This window comes from Brachionichthys hirsutus, chromosome 1 (assembly GCF_040956055.1).
Source record: "Brachionichthys hirsutus isolate HB-005 chromosome 1, CSIRO-AGI_Bhir_v1, whole genome shotgun sequence".
NCBI lineage: Eukaryota > Metazoa > Chordata > Actinopteri > Lophiiformes > Brachionichthyidae > Brachionichthys > Brachionichthys hirsutus.
In genome coordinates this window covers 15519063-15537816 of record NC_090897.1, presented here as the reverse complement: position 1 = coordinate 15537816, position 18754 = coordinate 15519063, and the positions used below count along the sequence as shown (strand labels likewise).

Below are 18754 nucleotides of genomic sequence, written 5' to 3'. Positions count from 1 at the left end.
ACTGAAACGGACACAGAAATGTTGGCGAGCACGAGGGGAAATCCTCGGTGCCTCCCAGCTGCATCTGTTTATGGCCACATTCACATAAATCAGGGCTGTGCAAGAAAGAGAGACATCAACTCTGAGAAGATATTGAAAGGGAACAACTCAAAGTTTTGGACCAGAAAAAGCCTTTGATGTTTTATTTCTCGCTGTGACTGCAACGGTGATGAAGGTAGGAACGAACGTGGAGTGAGATGAAGAGCTGCAGGTTCACCAGAGTCCTGTCAAATGGCTGGATTCCTGATGTCATGATGTTAAACTCACATTTTAATCAGTTCGTTCATTCGTTCATGCGTTCATTGGTGACAAGAATGTTATTGAAAGAATTTGCCCCCTTTGTCATCATTTTATTTTCCTTCCACACTAAAATACTTTGGGTAGCTCAACTGACCAGAAGATTTTGTATTACCTTATTTAATATTTTCCATATTTCTCTTACATCAGATTTATTTTCTTCCCAATAATTTATTGTTATATTCTTTCTTTGCTTTTCTTCAAAAATACAAAAACAAACTACCAAATCTTTTGCACTTCTTTAGTTCACTGCTTGACAAATTCTTTATAAAGCGTTGTCATCCAGGGATGTTATTATTGATTCTCTTTAGTTTCTATCATACAGTGTTTTAAATATTGCTCTATACTCATCATAAGCATCATGTAGACCAGTGGTTGGGGGGGGGGGGGGGCAGATCATCCATCATTTCTCTGAATTTTTCAGTACCTCAGCCTGGTTTCCTATAAGTACAACTTGGAATCACATTCTTGTCTCCCTCGGTATTTCGTTTACTATCCACTCGAGTATATTTCCTATAGGGACAGACATGTCCTCCACAACACTGAATCTCTGGTTCGTGTCCACAAACAATGCAGCAGCTCCTCCCGGTCCATGTTGTCGGCCCATATGTCCTGAATAGTCTTACTTATTTCTGTAAATGGCTCTTTTTTACCATCAAAGTTCGCATAGAAACGTCTACTATTTATTTGCATAATGGAGAATCTGTACATATTGTTTGTACACGTAAATGTTTTTCTGTCCTGCTCAGTATCGCCCAGCGTTATATAATCAGTAGGCGAGTTATGCTAACGACACGCCCCGGTTCACCTCGACGCTCAGCCAGATCGGACGTGAGAAAGAGGCAGCGCGCAGGAGCGGAGACAGGGACAGCTACAAGGAGGTGAAGTACAGGTTTAGCAGGGAGCTGAAGAACGCTAAATCAGTATATTCACGCAGGCTCCAGCAGCAGTTTGGAGGGGGCTGGGGGCCATTACCAACTACAAGCCCAAAGCCCCCCGAGCTCTGAACGACCAGCCGCTTGCTCAGCGTCTAAATATGCACTAATGTGTGTCCCGACGTTTTTGAACGGAACTTGATTTGTTTGACCTCTGAGTAGTTTTATTTCCACGACGACAGCAGATCTAATCCAGACGGACTGGATTTCCTCCTAGCAGCTGATAATCATCCCCGTCTTCGTCTATCCAGGCTGATCACTGATGAGGAAGATGTTCTCCTGAATGTGAACCGACCTCCCCAACACCGCCCTCTTCATTATGAACCACACCCCCAGCCCCCACCTGTCCGAAAGCGGTAAGGCCGCCGCGGGCGGCCTCCTCTGCAGCCTGGGTTTGGGCTCCGACAGGGGGATCTGCTCCCCCGACAGCTTCACTCACACCCCTAGCCCCACTGGAGGAACCCCAAGCTCCAGCCCCCCACTGCTGCTGTCACCAGGGCTGGGGGGCCTCGGGCTGGGATCCCTGGGCGCCATGTGCGAAGAAGGCAGACCCGACTGGGAGAGTAGGGAGGAGCTGAGGATCAGGGAGTTGGAGGAGGCTCGGGCAAGAGCAGCTCAGATGGAGAAGACCATGAGGTGGTGGTCGGACTGCACTGCCAACTGGAGGGAGAAGTGGAGCAAGGTGGGCCGCTGGTCCCTGAACGCATCGTCCGTGTAAACACGGTGGGGCCAGTGATCTGGTGTGCTTTGCGTCTGCAGGTTCGTGCAGAGCGTAACCGGGCCCGGGACGAGGTTCGTCAGCTCCGACAGCGGCTGGACAGCCTCACCAAAGAGCTGACCAGCGTTCGCCGGGACCGGCAGGAGCTGGCCTCGGAGAACGAGACGCTACGGCAGGAGATGCTCACGGCCCCCCCGATATCTGTCATACCCGTCTCCCCGGCACGCACCTGTGGGGCCCCCTCCTCCTCCTCGTCATCCGTCCCTCCTTCCTCCCCTGCTTCTTCCTCCACCTCCTCCCAGGTCCATGCAGACGGCAAGCTGGACAGGGTTGAGGAAGGACCACTCGAGTCCCCGGAGTCAGAACCAGTGAGGGATGTGGACTTGGAAAGGCAAAGGATGAGTCAACAAAAGGTACGTGTGCGTGTACAGATGAAGTTCAAGACATTCTCTGTCAATCAGGTGTTCGTCCTAGACAAACACGGCAGGATAGTCTTCGGTGTTTCTTCTCTCGCGCTGCTTCTCCAGCGCAAACAACGTAATGACGTCCCGGGTGACGACGTAATGCGCTGCCGTGCCTTATCTTTTGCGTTTAAGGATTTTATCCGGCGCAGGACAAGAGACTCGCTAAATGTAAAGTTTGTGGAGTTCAAATTAGCGACGCCAAGACGACGACCTCCAACTTTATTAGGCGTTTGAAGACACGCCCAGACAGGTGAGTCGGCGTTGGCAAAAGCTCACGTTGTCTGACGAGGTTGGTGCCGCTGAACCTTCCTTTAGGCACAACGTGCGTGTGTATTGCTACTGCTGGAAGATGGTACTCTCAGTAAGGGCAGCCTAAACGTAGTAGTACTTTGTCTGGACTACACACAAACATAAAGAGAAAAACTCTAAAATCTACACGTTCAGAGAATTTACAAAAAAAATGTTCATGTTTTTTTTTTTTGTCAATGACCATTAAAGAAAATAAAACTGGTTCTCTTTAGAATGAAAATATGTGTTTGTCATTCACTCTTTGTATTGACAATTTACTTAAATATAAATATTGTGATATAAATTATGTTCTTTCTAGAACATAATTTAACTTGAGGTATAACTTTGGACCTGACATGGATTTGTTTGGGTACTTGTGCATGTATCTGAGAGGTAGAATAGTGCGTAGGCAGATAGTGGTTGGGTACTTGTGCATCAGATTTGACCTTCATCTGGCTCAGGTTTCCATAGTAACACACAGAAAAACACACCGAGGCTGTGGCAATCTAAATCAACTCTGTTGGTTAGCTGGTACCTAACCTCAGCCCTCCATTGGATCCCCACATGTGGTGTTGTATGGTCTGACTGCTACAACACTGCCCCCTGTTGGACGACCTGTGTAATAACAGAAATAACATGCCATAAATGAAATGCAGATAAACCACCAGGTGACATGTTTGAATTCTAATCAGGAACAAGCCATTCAACGATGACCGTAAGGAATAAGACTGCCCTCGTGTTTCAGCACTAATCCTGCCAAATGTCCCGTTCCTTCATGAGAAATAAAACGGGGTTCTGGTGTCAGGTTTTCCTTTCTCTCTCTCAGGATGTGGAAGTGACGGAGTCAGTCCTTCATTCCAGAGCCCGGGACGGCGACCCGGAGGATTGGGAGGGCCGGGCTAGCAGTGTCGCTGCTAATCCGTCAGGCTCCCGCTCCTCCTCTTGCCTGAGCCGACAGGAGCGCAGCAGGCAGCTGTGGGACGACATCAGCACGGGGGAGGACGACGCCAGCAAACTCAACGCCCTCCAGCTTCGCCTGGACGAGTCCCAGAAAGTCCTGCTCAAGGAGAGAGAGTAGGACATCCAAAGCCTGCTGGGCTGGGTTCTGGTCCTAATGTGTGATTGTCACAATCCTACGCAGTTTGTTTTCCCGAGCTGCTTTGGCTGAGGTTGCGTCCCGGCTGATGGCCTTCCATGTCGCCCCTCCCACCGCTGTGTGCCTGTGTGTGATTGGTGCTTTAAAACTGGAACCCAACATGCATGAAGCGTACTGTTCCATAACCGTAAGGGTGACCGTTCATAAATGTCAAAAGCAGCGTTGTTTTTCTGCTGACTCAGATGAGCCTACGCAGCACGTTCTGGGGGCCGACGCAGCACGTTCTGGGGGCCGACGCAGCACGTTCTGGGGGCCGACGCAGCACGTTCTGGGGGCCGACGCAGCACGTTCTGGGGGCCTACGCAGCACGTTCTGGGGGCCTACGCAGCACGTTCTGGGGGCCGACGCAGCACGTTCTGGGGGCCGACGCAGCACGTTCTGGGGGCCTACGCAGCACGTTCTGGGGGCCTACGCAGCACGTTCTGGGGGCCGACGCAGCATGTTCTGGGGGCCGACGCAGCACGTTCTGGGGGCCGACGCAGCACGTTCTGAGGGCCGGCGCAGCACGTTCTGGGGGCCGACGCAGCACGTTCTGAGGGCCGCGCAGAATGTTCTGGGGGCCGACGCAGCACGTTCTGGGGGCCGACGCAGCACGTTCTGAGGGCCGACGCAGCACGTTCTGGGGGCCGACGCAGCACGTTCTGGGGGCCGACGCAGCACGTTCTGGGGGCCGACGCAGCACGTTCTGGGGGCCGAAGCAGCACGTTCTGAGGGCCGACGCAGCACGTTCTGGGGGCCGAAGCAGCACGTTCTGAGGGCCGACGCAGAATGTTCTGGGGGCCTACGCAGCACGTTCTGGGGGCCTACGCAGCACGTTCTGGGGGCCGACGCAGCACGTTCTGGGGGCCGACGCAGCACGTTCTGGGGGCCGAAGCAGCACGTTCTGAGGGCCGACGCAGCACGTTCTGGGGGCCGAAGCAGCACGTTCTGAGGGCCGACGCAGAATGTTCTGGGGGCCTACGCAGCACGTTCTGGGGGCCTACGCAGCACGTTCTGGGGGCCGACGCAGCACGTTCTGGGGGCCGACGCAGCGCGTTCTGGGGGTTAACATGAGCTTGTCTTTGTGTTCCCCCCAGAGACAAGCTCGCTCTCAGCAGGAGCATTGAACGACTGGAGGCTGAACTCAGTCAGTGGAAACTGAAATACGACGAGCTCAACAAGAGTAAACAGGATTCTCTCAAACAGGTGAGACGCCCTCGTCGCGTTGCTAGGTTACCACTCACCAGCAGCGCATTGAGTGTGGAGCTGCTACTGGACTGGATACCGATGGGCCAGTCATCCATGAACTGCCCTGATCCATCGTTGTCACTCTCACACACAGACCGGCTAGAGTTACTGAAACGGACTCCCAAAGCACTGAAACCGCAGGGCAGCCATTTTCAACAATGTCTCAAAAACACAAACTCCTTCTGAAGGCACCAAACACAACGCATGGTCAAATGTGAACGTGGGCAGAAGCTCACGCAGACGAGTGAGTCGAACTTCCAGCTGGTTTTAGTCAAGGGCCTCAAGAATCACAGCAGAAAAAGAGAAAGAGAAGATGCATAAAGTTTTACTACAAATAGCTGTCTACATCACAACACTAAATACTCAAAGATTCAATAGCATGTTTTGTCCGATATTCCGTGTTCTGTATTCTGGGGGCCTGCGCAGTATATTACAGGGTCACGTTTGATCGGGCGCCCCGACCCCTGACTGATGCTCTGGCAGCATTCCGCCACTGGGGGGCAGTCCAGTGCTATGGAGCCGGGATTAATGTGGAAGATCCCGACAGAGGAAATCCAGTGGAACCTTGGCCTGTGACTTTGATTGGTTTGTTTTGCTTGTCAGATTAAGACGATGGACTTTATTTGGAGCCATAATGAGGGTACATTTAACAAAAACAGGCACAAGAAGCACGTGTTTCAGGAAAGAGAGCACAACGACGAATGCTTACGAAGCACCGCACACGTCGGTCTCCTCTTGGTGCGCTTCGAGGTCCTACACCAGAGCTTGTCTTGGGTGTAACATTGATTTCACTTGGACTCGGTGTCACTGTACTTCTCCAATGTTAGCCACAACGCTAACTTTGCGTCTGTGGTACTCTTCCTCATCAGAAAGCCATATTGCTGCTTACAAATACTTACTTCTGTCCACTTTTTCCCATAACTTCATCGTATGACTCATCAGCTTCCTCTCCTAGACACTTCCATACCTGCACAGGTGTGTCATCCGGGCCAACTGCCTTCCCATTCTTCATCCTCTTCATCGCCTTTCTAACTTCACTCGTGCTAATCTTTGTCACTTCCTGCTCCACATCAGGTTCCTCTACTCCCCTTTGTTCTCTCTCATTTTCCTCATTCATTAATTCCTCTAAATACTTCTTCCATCTTCCTACACACTACTGATCTCTGTCAACACCTTCATCTCTACTCTTCATCACTCTAACCTGCTGGACATCCTTCCTGTCTCTGTCTCTCTGTCTGTCCAGCCTGGACAGATCCGTCTCTCCCTATTTACTATCTAACCTTCATACAGGTCATCATATGACCTCTGTTTGACCTTTGCCCCCTCTACCTTTGCCTTGCGTCTCGTCTCCCTGTACTCCTGTTTACTCTCTTCTGTCCTCTCAATGTCCTACTTCTTCTTAGCTAACCTCTTTTCCTGTTTACACATCTGCACTTCCTTCTTCCACCACCAGGTCTCCTTATCTCCTTTCCTTCCAGAAGACACAGCCAGTCCTCTCCTACCTGTCTCCCTGATCACCTTAGCTGTTGTATCCCAGTCTTCAGGAAGCATCTCTTGTCCACTCAGAAGCTGTCTCACCTCTTCCCTGAAAGCTTCACCACTAGAGTCATCTCAGAACCAGAAGGTGTTTATTGTCAGTGAGGGTTCACAGACTAGGAATGTTTCTCGGTGAAGTCGTGCTGCATGTAACAGTAATGACTAAATACACAAACATAAGTACAGACACATCACAAAACACCACCAGCCTATGCTGGCTGGCTACACTCTCTTACCACGACCTTACAGTCACCGACCTCCTTTAAACCGCTCCGTCACGGCATGACAAGAAAATGTATTGCATACATATATGTGTGTTCCTGTAAATGGCTGAAGTTAGTTTTTTGGTAGAGAGGTTGGTCTGCTTCTGCCTCTGATAATGTCAGTGTCATGTTTCAATGTTCATGTTTCTCCTCAGAGGTTTACACCGTCTCACTTTCAGCTTGTTGTAAAATGCTGCTTCTCTTGTACAGCGGGAGTGAAAGGAAGGATCGTCGAGATGTTGTCCTTGAGCGATGCTGGTGTGTGAGCGCCTGTGTTCATGGGTGTTGCTGGGTGGATGCTGACGCGTCGTAAAGGGCTTTGATTGGTTTGATAGAGGAGAGAAGCACTGCGTAGTTACATGTTTGTTCCCCTTCCTAACGCCATCTAGCTGAACCTACTGAAGGAATTGCATCTGGATGAACTGGGCCGCATATCCGAAGACCTGGAGGATGAGCTGGGTGCCCGGAACAGCATGGACAAGAAACTAGCTGAGCTCCGGGCTGAGGTGAGATTTCAGCAGAGCAGAGAGTCAAGTTCAATTCAACTTTATTTCTATAGCGCCAGATTACAACAGAAAGACATCTCAAGGCACTTTACAGTTGGACTGATTGACACTTGAACTAAGTGTTGATAATGCCGCTGCTGCCACCTAGTGGCTGCTGCAGCACAACTGTACATGGGTGTCGGGAGATTAACAGGGAAGAGGAGGAGTTAAATAGTCCGTTTATTTAATAGGAATAAAAAAGATGGATTGATTGGTCAATTCTCTCTTTGCGAGTGTGTGTTTGAATAATTATCTGTCTGTGTGTGGCTCTGTGATGAACTGGCGACTTGTCCAGGGTGTACCCGCCTATCGCCCGTTGACTGCTGGGACAGGCTCCAGCACGACCCGCGACCCGGTAACGGACAAAGCGGTCCAGAAGATGAATGGATGTAAAGCATGGACAGCTTCAGACATAGACACACCAAACCTCTACTCGAGCCCCCCCCCTCATTCACATCTGGATGTTTAGTTCTGAATCACTGAGCCCCGTTTTCATCCAGATGTCACCACAAGGCCGTTCACGACTCTTTCTTCTCTCCGTCCGTCCATCAGATGGAGAGGCTGCAGGTGGAGAATGCTGCAGAGTGGGGGCGTAGGGAGCGCTTGGAGACGGACAAACTCGCCCTGGAGAGGGACAACAAGAAGCTGAGAGCTCAGGCCGAAGACCTCGAAGAGCAACTGGCCAAAAAGCGCCGGCAGGCGACCGCCGCCCTCGACTCTGACCTGAAGGTCGTCCAGAAGGAGCTGCTTGAGAGGAACAAGGTGGGACCAGTGATGTCATGCGGCCGCCGCCCACTTCCTGCATCCTGCCTTGGCTGGAGCTGTCTGTGCTTCCTCGTGGGTGGGGGGCTGGAGCTACAGAGTAGGGTTGGGCGATGTGCGATTTTAGCATGTATCACCATATTTTTGGGATGTATCGTGACGATGTAATTAAATTGGGCGGAGTCTGGGAGTATTTGTCTGTTGTCCCTCTAACAGAAACCATTTGTTACATTTGCTCAGTCTATCTCTGTGTAGAACTACTTCCTAAAGTACTTTGAGGAGACGGTGGTGGATGAAGACTTCCAGTCATGAAGGACGTGGGGGGGGCCATCTTCACCTATTGCTCTGCTGCTTTCGTCCTTAGGAGCTAGCTGACCTCCGCCATGTTCACTCTAAGCTGAAGAAGCAGTTCCAGGAGAAGACAGCAGAACTGGCTCATGCCAACCGGAGGGTGGACGGCCATGAGTCCGAAGTCAAAAAGCTACGACTGAGGGTGGAGGAACTGAAAAAGGAGCTGGGACAGGCCGAGGATGAGGTGGGGGCAAGACTTCACGTCCTCTCAGTGAACACCTTCATCTTCTCACCATTCCATAAAGGTTCATTCATCGGCGTATAGACACAGCTTCTAGTCGGGTTGGCTGTCTGCAGAGGACACGGGGGGGGGGGGGCGCAATGTGGATGTGGGTTCCAGTTAGTTCAAGTAGCTTAAACACATCAGATTCCTTGATTCACTGGACTTGGAGACAAGTATGTGAGACGTTACCCTCATGATGTACTCCTATATTTCTGATATGATACATTGGGGAGTGTAAGCCAGATGATCGCAATGTGAGAACATGACATCACTTAAAAACACATCCGAGTTTCCTCTGGAGCTGCTCTACCACATTACGTAAACAACTAAGTCCCTGCTCCCGTCTACAAACGCTCCACCTATCAGAAAACATGTCATCTTTTATTATTTCATATGACCGTGTGTGTGTGTGTGTGTGTGTGCTCAGTTGGATGAGTCTCATAACCAGACCAGGAAGCTGCAGAGGTCTCTAGATGAGCAGGTGGAGCAATCTGAGAACCTGCAGGTGCAACTGGAACACTTACAGTCAAGGTAACACGCACACACACGCACACACACGCACGCACACGCACACGCACACACACAGACAGCAGCACACCGGCATCAAGTGCCACCCTAATTTTCCTTCTAAGCCTCTGATTGGCTCTGACCCTGACACATTTGGGTCACAACAACCATCAGCCAATCGGAAGCAGAGAAGGAAAATCCTTGCCTGCTGCATATAGCCCAAATGGCTCCATGGGGGGGGGTCGTAAAGTTCCTCAGCTCCACGTTATCGCTCTGACAGCCAACGACGGCGCTCCCAGCTGCAGGTTACCATAGTAACAGAGATCTCTATTGCTCTGCTCTGAGGAGTGACAGACATGTCGGCATGGTAACGGCTTCAGAGATTGACACAAGCCTAGTTGTTAAACTCTAAGATGCAGAATTCCGATCGGACTCGGCTGATGACCTCAGCAGCTATCAAGATATGAAGCTATAATTAAATTGGGCGGAGTCTTGTATGAAAAGCTGCAAAGCGTAAACCGGTCCTCCTTCCTCGTCGTATGGTGCAGACGCTCTCAGGGTCGCTCCAGCAGCTGTTAGCATCTCGTAAAAGCAATCAGCACTCAGGGAATTGCTGCTCGTGTTCATTGCTCTCGTAACTCTTGATCATGATACCCCGAGGCGTCATGCTGAGGCTGTTTAGCTAGGCTAGCAGAGCGCACCGTCATCACAGGGTAGCTGGCGTCGTGTTGAGGCTGTTTAGCTAAGCTAGCAGTCATCACAGGGTAGCTGGCGTTGTGCTGAGGCTGTTTAGCTAGGCTAGCAGAGCGCACCGTCATCACAGGCTAGCTGGCGTCGTGCTGAGGCTGTTTAGCTAGGCTAGCAGTCATCACATTGTAGCTGGTGTCGTGTTGAGGCTGTTTAGCTAAGCTAGCAGTCATCACAGGGTAGCTGGCGTTGTGCTGAGGCTGTTTAGCTAGGCTAGCAGTCATCACAGGGTAGCTGGCGTTGTGCTGAGGCTGTTTAGCTAGGCTAGCAGTCATCACAGGGTAGCTGGCGTCGTGTTGAGGCTGTTTAGCTAAGCTAGCAGAGTGCAACGTCATCACAGGCTAGCTGGCGTCGTATTCAGGCTGTTTAGCTAGGCTAGCAGAGTGCACCGTCATCACAGGCTAGCTGGCGTCGTGTTCAGGCTGTTTAGCTAGGCTAGCAGAGTGCACCGTCATCACAGGCTAGCTGGCGTCGTGTTCAGGCTGTTTAGCTAGGCTAGCAGAGTGCACCGTCATCACAGGCTAGCTGGCGTCGTGTTCAGGCTGTTTAGCTAGGCTAGCAGTCATCACAGGCTAGCTGGCGTTGTGCTGAGGCTGTTTAGCTAGGCTAGCAGTCATCACAGGCTAGCTGGTGTCGTGTTCAGGCTGTTTAGCTAGGCTAGCAGTCATCACAGGCTAGCTGGCGTCGTGTTCAGGCTGTTTAGCTAGGCTAGCAGTCATCACAGGCTAGCTGGCGTTGTGCTGAGGCTGTTTAGCTAGGCTAGCAGTCATCACAGGCTAGCTGGTGTCGTGTTCAGGCTGTTTAGCTAGGCTAGCAGTCATCACAGGCTAGCTGGCGTCGTGTTCAGGCTGTTTAGCTAGGCTAGCAGTCATCACAGGTTGTTTCACCGCTTGGGTCCAAACTAAAAAACTGCAGCAAGTACTTTATGATTGCCATGGAATGTTCAGACTCTTCAACCGATGCTACGTTGACCTCAAATCCAGGCAATGACCCGTCCAACTTGACGAACCTGCAGGTTCTGAGGGTGTAATCGGGTTTGTCCCAGATGGACACACAGGGTTGGGGTGGAGAGGTGATGGTCCTGATGCGTCGTCTCTCCCCGTCTCTGCCAGGCTGAGGCGGCAGCAGCAGAATCCCGGCCTGTTTGGAAAGATGAGATCGACTCGCTTCAGCCCTGAAAACTCAGACGGGCCAAGCAGCAACATGGACGAGGACGAGGACGACGAAGACCTGCAGCTCCAGATCCCTTGACACACAGGATAGCGTCCAGTGCGTCCACCGTTTCAGTGTCAGTCCTAAATACGGCCTTTCATACCCCCCGAGCTTCAAAGCTTCGACTGTTTGCGTTCTGGTATTTGTGTCATTGATCGAGGAGCTGATTTGTAACTGAAGGCTCTGCCTCGTTGGAGCAGCGTTTATGTGGAACAATCCAAAGTCTATTTCTCGTGTCTTTAAACATGAGTGGGAGGGGCCAGCTCCACTCTGTAATCCGGGTTGCAGCTGAGTCGAGATCGTGTTGGAACTTGGACATATGACGAGGCGTTTGCTGTCTCAGGTGTCTCCCCATGTCCCCTGATTTACAGACGGGCTCTCAGATCAATCTCAGGAGGCAGCATTGATCAGGTTTTGTCGCTCGACTGTCCGTTTGTCTACTAAAGTGTCCTTTTTTAGCTGTTTATCGTGAAAAGCTTCCTTCGTATTGTTTCCTGTGCATTACGGTGTAAAATGAACAACCTCTGAGACCAAACACAAAGACGTGTTCGCTACCAGCCTGCCGCCATCCAAGCCCCGCCCACCTCGCAGGACCATTCTGGTTGATGCTCTGGACTAGAACACGTTCCACGGTGCTCACCGGAGGCTGGAACCTGGCCGCGCCTCTTCAGTCGAGCGGCGGTCTTGTTGGAACCCGATCCTTCGCCAGTGGAACCAAACCTCCGGTTCTTGCCCTGGGTTCCTTACCGAACTGAGAAAAAAGCCTCGGGCTGGTCTGGAGGTCCAGCTGCTCCCTCAGGACTCGAGGGCCTTCACTCCAGAGGTGCGTTTAGGGGCCGATGAGGTCTCCTTTAGACACGCCCTGATTTCACCAGGAGGAAAGCTTTGAACTTCAGAGACATTTGATTTGTTATTCGGCTAAATTCCCTGCCTGTGAAAGAAAACTTCGGTATTTTCATGTCGTAAAAAACCAGTAATAAATGTTTGTCTTCACTTTCGTCCTCCGGAACGGGACCAAGATCTTTTTACTGATCCAGATTCTGAACTATTTATGTCGTCATTGTTCTAGTGTCCTTTTATATTAATGATCTGTACCACAGCGGTGATATATTAACTCTATAAATGGCAACTGTAAATCTAAAGAAACACGTTTCACCGTGTCGTCTTTCTCCATTCTCTTCATCTGGCTGGTCTGAATTGAGTTTCAGAGACCGTCTGTTCTTCCCGTGAAGGATCGGTCCTAAATGAAGACGACTTGGGACAGGACACCTTCCGGGAATGACGGACAGAATAGAATAGAAAGCCTTTGGATAGCGGCTACACCACGAGCTCCGTCTGGTGGGGGGGGGGGGGGGGCGCTCTCCCTTGCTACGCTGTTCTGCGTCCTGCCTTTGCATCAGCAGCTAATGTGTTGGCTGAGGATGCTGGTGGGTGTGATGAGCTGCTTCCCGTGAGTACAGTAGAACAGATCATTCCTGAAACTGTTGATTTAGCATTACACACCTGAAGTGTGTGTGTGCGTGTGTGTGCGCGTGAACAATCCTGAGAGGGTTCATTATGTTAACAGCAGGAACATTGCACTGCTGCCCCCATAATTGCTCCACGGCTGACAGAGCATCTTGTGAATGTGTGTGTGGCGAGTTTGTGCATGTTTCCCTACAAACTTCAAACAATGTAACATTTTAACGTGCACTGCATTTCAGATCCGCTGTCGCTATGACGACATGCTTACTGTACTGCTCATGTTACTGAGCTGACCTGCGTTGGCCTCTGCTGAGCAGCAGCAGCATCATCATCATCATCATCATCACGTGCTCCCTGATGTTTCCGACCTGGACTTGGTAACGTAGCGAATCTTTCAACCCGGCTCGTTTTAGTCTTTGAAGGACGTTCAGGACGATCGCTTTGTTGGTGGGCGGAGCCCTGACGTTTGTGTTTCTCTGCATCAACCCAGCGGACATCACGTAGTCAAGGCAACAGTCAGGCATTCTCAGGAATGATCTGAGCCACGTTTGACTCCATGGATTATCACTGATAAGGTCCGATCAGCTCCACCGATCAGCTCACCGACTGTTCTTACATCAATTGTTTCTTATGACAAAGTAAAAACTGAAAATCATCATGTCTGCAGTTTCCTCAGTTCTTTGCTCAGGAGACCCGATGAGTATTTAAAAAAGAACGACGCAGCCACCCCGGGGTAGTTACGGCCGCCTCGGGGCAGACTGACAGGAGCAAGGCTCCCAATCTGCGCCATCGGCCCTCTTGCCCAAGGGCACAATGACAGTGGACACGTGCCAGAGCCGGGAATCAAACCACCAACCTCTCGATCACAGGACGACCCGCTCAACCACCTGCGCCACCGCCGCCCCGAGCTGCACCGACGAGCCTCGGGGAGGCGGAAGATGTTTCTGTAGCATTCAGAATGATTTGAAAATGTCGAGACCTCTTGGGGATTTATTCGTCCTCCAGTCATTTAAACAAAACACTTATTTTTCAGCAACACTGTGCCGACAAAACGGACCTAAAACTATTTAGTCTCAAAAACGTGTGTGGAATCACAAAGTTTGCCTTCGTTTCAGTCCCAGGCCTCGTCCGTAGTGGGATTCGATTTATCACGCTGAACGGATGCGCTGCCGACCGGTTTCATTGTTCTTAATGTTTACATTTATTATTCATGTGATCACGACAATATACAATGAAGACAACTCTGACGAAAGCTAGTGGAAATGTACTCTCTGAATGTTAATGTCAGGCATACAACACAACACAAACCAGTATATAACACAACATAGGGACAGACACCATCTCTCTGTCCAAGAGCAGACTGGGGGGCGGAGCTTTCAGTTATCAAGCTCCTTTATTGTGGAATCAGCTCCCTGATTGGTTCGTGAGACAGACACCATCTCTATGTTCAAGAGGAGACTAAAGACTTTCCTTTTTAACAAAGCTTATAATTAATCAATACAATAATCAATATGCTGTCATAGGCCAGCACTGGTGGCTTAACATCATGACACACTGAGCTCCTCCCTCTTTATCTGATTATTCATGTTATAAATATTTGTCAGTAATCTCTCTCTCTTCCCTGTAGTCTTGTGCTCTCTCTCCCTCTGTTTGTCCCTCTTTCTGTCTGTCTGCAGGTCCTTCTGTCCGTGGTGCTGCAGAACCTGGACCTGTGTCCCTCAATGCTGACGTCCACATCGCTAGCATTAGCATTCATAGCTTTAGATAGCAGCTCTTTCGTCAGTATCTTGTTCAGCAGCCTCTATGTTCTTCTTCCGGTCTTCGACGAGAGCAGACGTGGTCCTTTCGTCCCTGCTTGCATTCTTTGTCTCGTCTCGTCTGTCTGCTTTCCAGGACCCGCTGCGTGCTGAGCTCTGGTCTACTAACTCATGGAATTGATTAACTGGTCTCTTAGTGCGATTGATCAAAATTTTTCACCCAAGCATGGGGCTCCGGGGGAGCCCACCTGTCCAGACGGGACCCACGCAGCAGGCTACACCATGGATCCCTGGGAGAAATGGAGAGTGGTCTGTCTCACGGTCCTGTAGAGGACACTGAAGATGTTTGGCTTATTGGTGGGGGGGGGCATCTGCTAATTGGAACGGGAGTTGCCCTGGTGTACCAGAAAATCTGAGACCGTGGCTTTCAAAGTTCTGGATAAATTGACCATGGATCTAAAAGTGCTCTTTGGTGCTTTGGGGGACCGTGTGGTGGCTCAAATCAAGGACCTGGGCAAAGAGCTCAGGGATCGATCCGGGGAGGACCGGCAGAAACTGGATACCATCTTGCGCCAGCAGGTAGAACTGTATCGCAGATCTCCGGACTGGGGTACTGGCTTGGAGGGACTGAAGTCTCGCCTTGGCACACGAAACGAGAAATAACTGAGGACCAGTTGTATATTTGGATTAAGCTAAATTTTAATTTCGTCAGAATATTGGATCTATTATGTCTCCAGTCCATCTCCACCCCTCCCTCCCCCTCTGAGAGAGCTCTGCGTGCCGCCGGGATCTTCTCTATAGATCTTATCTATCTACCCAAACAATCCAAGGACATGTCTCTCTGACTTTTCACACACACGAACTCACATCCACACACGCGCACACACCATTCAACGGCTCATCTGCTCTCAGAAATCTTCCTACTGTGCGCCCCCCCCCCCCCCCCCCCGGAAGGACAGTTCACCGGACTTGCCTGGTTCCTGTTTCACATTGAAAAAATCCCTGCTCGTTCCCAGTGCAGCGTTCCCAGTGCAGCTGCCGTTCCCTTCTACGTGTGTTGTCGTGTACCTGCTGCTTTCTGCACCTTCTCCAAGAAGAGAGTTGTTGGCAGCGCAATTTAATTGGTGCAGCCGATGCTCACTCATCGATCTTCTTTATTGCGTTGTACTTGTACTGTGATGACAATGACAATAAAAGCTTTACATTTCCATAACCTCTAACCACAAAATATAGCGTGGACAGAGGGAAGTCTGCAAACAGATAGACTCAGAGCCATTTGGACCGTACCCCCCCCCCCCCCCCAAAAAAAAATAAACCCCGCCCAGAACCACAAAATCATTTTGACATCTAAAATGAGGATAACACTGCACATATGTGTATATAAGACCTGTGTGCAATGCATACACTATACTGTATAGTCTGGATCGAGCAAAAACATTTAAAGATGGGTCTTTATCTAGCTTGAACCCATTCAATTTTGAGAGCAATCCAGATACCCTTCTGGATATGAAAAAAGTTCCAATCACAGCTGTCCATCACTGATCAAAAATAAAAGCAAAAGATCAAGATTGAGGGTCCCAATCAAACAAAAAGATCAAAGGATCAAAGGAAGCAAAATTATATATACTTCTGCCAAGGTGGTGGCTATGCAATTGTGGGCATCTGACAGTCAATCTGTCTGTGGTAGCAAGACAACTCAAAAGGTTCTGTACAGAGCTTGATGAAATATTTTAGGAAATGTTGGGACTTTGTCTTTCAGGCTTTGTCAGTGCCAGGAACAGATGATTACATTTTGGTGATGATCCGGAAGAGATTATAGAGCAGACAAGAGGTAGATTCAGAATTTGTACCTCAATATCTCGGTTGATTATTGACTGATGCTTATGGAACTTGACAGTGATGTAGGGCGGGAACCTCTATCATACCACTGAATTTCATCCGGATCGGATCCGGATAGTCAGGTAAAAATATTTCATTTTTACATTAAATCCCCATTAACAGACTCAAAAGAACAAAGCTACATCAGGTGGTTTGAAGAGGAACATCAAAGCCAACTTTACATGTGAGGCTATATACTCGCAGGATTACAGAAAACCGAATGGATCTTGATCAAAAGAAATCTAAAGATGGGTCTTGATATAACTTGGAACCCATTTAATTTAGAGAGATATCCGACCGAGGACCAGGACTGAGGATCCAGCTGTATTCAGCAGCAAATCCAGCAAATAACCACAACAACAGACGTATTGTTTCGTTGTGAAGATATCTGATGGTAAGTCTAAGGTTTTTCTCATCTATTATGATTTTAGTGTGAGTGCAAAGGCCTTGATGATGTTGTCGCTGTCCAGGTACCTTGATTACTCAGCATGTTTTGCCAACAGTGCCAGGTAAGAATTCCTGTGTGCAAAATTATATCTATCTATTGATCTATCGATCTATCTATCAATCTATCAATCTATCAATCTATCAATCTATCAATCTATCTATCGATCTATCTATCGATCTATCAATAGATAGAATTTTGAGAACGATCCAGATACAGTATGGATAGAAAAAATAATTGTCCAATCACTGTTTCATCATTGTGGTTAGATCAGACTTTCAGACTTTTGTCTGTCAGATATAAGGCTTGGGGTGAACCCAACCTGAATGCAGACTCAAAAAGCAGCATTTCTCATCAGCTCTAACAACAAAAAGCATGGATGGATGGATGGATGGATAGATAGATTATGATAAATAGATAGATTGATGATATTAGATATCATTTTTTTATTATAATTAAACCTCATTCATTTTACCTTTTTAAGATTAACTTTTTATTGTAATTATGTTTTACACTTTTTATACTGCAAACACGAAATTCAATTTTTTCCCCTGTAATGCTGCCTGTAAAAGGCCAAATCCGTTCATGTAATGGCTTCTACATGTCATTTATATGAGTTCACACAAACAGTATATTAGTTCCTGTCAAATTTTGGAAGCCATTGCGGCCCGCGGAGTCAAAACGTTCCACCCCCGATATACATAGATAGATAGAACTTTGAGAATGATCCAGATACAGTATGGATAGAAAGAATAATTTCCAATCACTGCTTTATCATTGTTGTTAGATCAGACTTTCAGACTTTTGTCTGACAGAAATCAGGCTTGGGGTGAACCCAACCTGAATGCAGACTCAAAAAGCAGCATTTCTCATCAGCTCGAACAACAAAATAAAGCATGGACGGATGGATGTAGATAGATAGATTGGTCGGTCGGTCGGTAGATAGGTAGGTAGGTAGGTAGATAGATATCTACCTACCTACCTACCGGTGGATGGATGGATGTAGATAGATAGATAGATACATAGAAAGATAGATTGGTCGGTCGGTCGGTCGGTAGGTAGGTAGGTAGGTAGGTAGGTAATTAGATATCTACCTGGATGGATGGATGGATGGATAGATAGATAGATAAATAGATACTGGTCGGTCGGTCGGTAGGTAGATAGATAGGTAGGTAGGTAGGTAGATATCTACCTACCTACCTACCGGTGGATGGATGGATGGATGTAGATAGATAGACAGATAGGTCGGTCGGTAGGTAGGATGGATGGATGGATAGATAGATAGATTATATCAGATATCATTTTTTATTATAATTAAACCTCATTCATTTTACCTTTTTAAGATTAGCTTTTTATTGTAATTATGTTTTACACTTTTTATACTGCAAACACAATGAAATTCAATTTTTTCCCCTGTAATGCTGCCTGTAAAAGGCCAAATCCGTTCATGTAATGGCTTCTACATGTCATTTATATGATTTCACACAAACAGTATATTAGTTCCTGTCAAATTTTAGAAGCCATTGCGGCCCGCGGAGTCAAAACGTTCCACCCCCGATATACATAGATAGATAGAACTTTGAGAATGATCCAGATACAGTATGGATAGAAAGAATAATTTCCAATCACCGCTTTATCATTGTTGTTAGATCAGACTTTCAGACTTTTGTCTGACAGAAATCAGGCTTGGGGTGAACCCAACCTGAATGCAGACTCAAAAAGCAGCATTTCTCATCAGCTCGAACAACAAAATAAAGCATGGACGGATGGATGTAGATAGATAGATTGGTCGGTCGGTCGGTAGATAGGTAGGTAGGTAGATAGATATCTACCTACCTACCTACCGGTGGATGGATGGATGTAGATAGATAGATAGATACATAGAAAGATAGATTGGTCGGTCGGTCGGTCGGTCGGTAGGTAGGTAGGTAATTAGATAT

At 48.7% G+C, this 18754-nt stretch overlaps 1 protein-coding gene across 1 annotated transcript; it reads left to right on the top strand.

The window, feature by feature from the left end:
* Positions 1–1586: 1586 nt before the first annotated feature.
* ccdc102a (coiled-coil domain containing 102A) lies at positions 1587–11309 on the top strand. Its single transcript, XM_068741868.1, has 9 exons — positions 1587–1953; positions 2031–2402; positions 3568–3815; positions 4974–5082; positions 7313–7429; positions 8021–8230; positions 8595–8765; positions 9232–9335; positions 11171–11309. The coding sequence occupies exons 1-9, from the start codon at positions 1591–1593 to the stop codon at positions 11307–11309; spliced, it is 1833 nt and encodes a 610-aa protein (XP_068597969.1). The 5' UTR covers positions 1587–1590.
* Positions 11310–18754: the final 7445 nt, after the last annotated feature.

Bases quoted from the DNA above. Each gene is read 5' to 3' on its own strand.
- ccdc102a (XM_068741868.1), top strand. From the start codon at position 1,591: ATGAACCACACCCCCAGCCCCCACCTGTCCGAAAGCGGTAAGGCCGCC. The intron at 3,816-4,973 runs GTAGGACATCCA...TGTTCCCCCCAG, and splicing joins GTCCTGCTCAAGGAGAGAGA to AGACAAGCTCGCTCTCAGCA. The intron at 8,766-9,231 runs GTGGGGGCAAGA...GTGTGTGCTCAG, and splicing joins TGGGACAGGCCGAGGATGAG to TTGGATGAGTCTCATAACCA.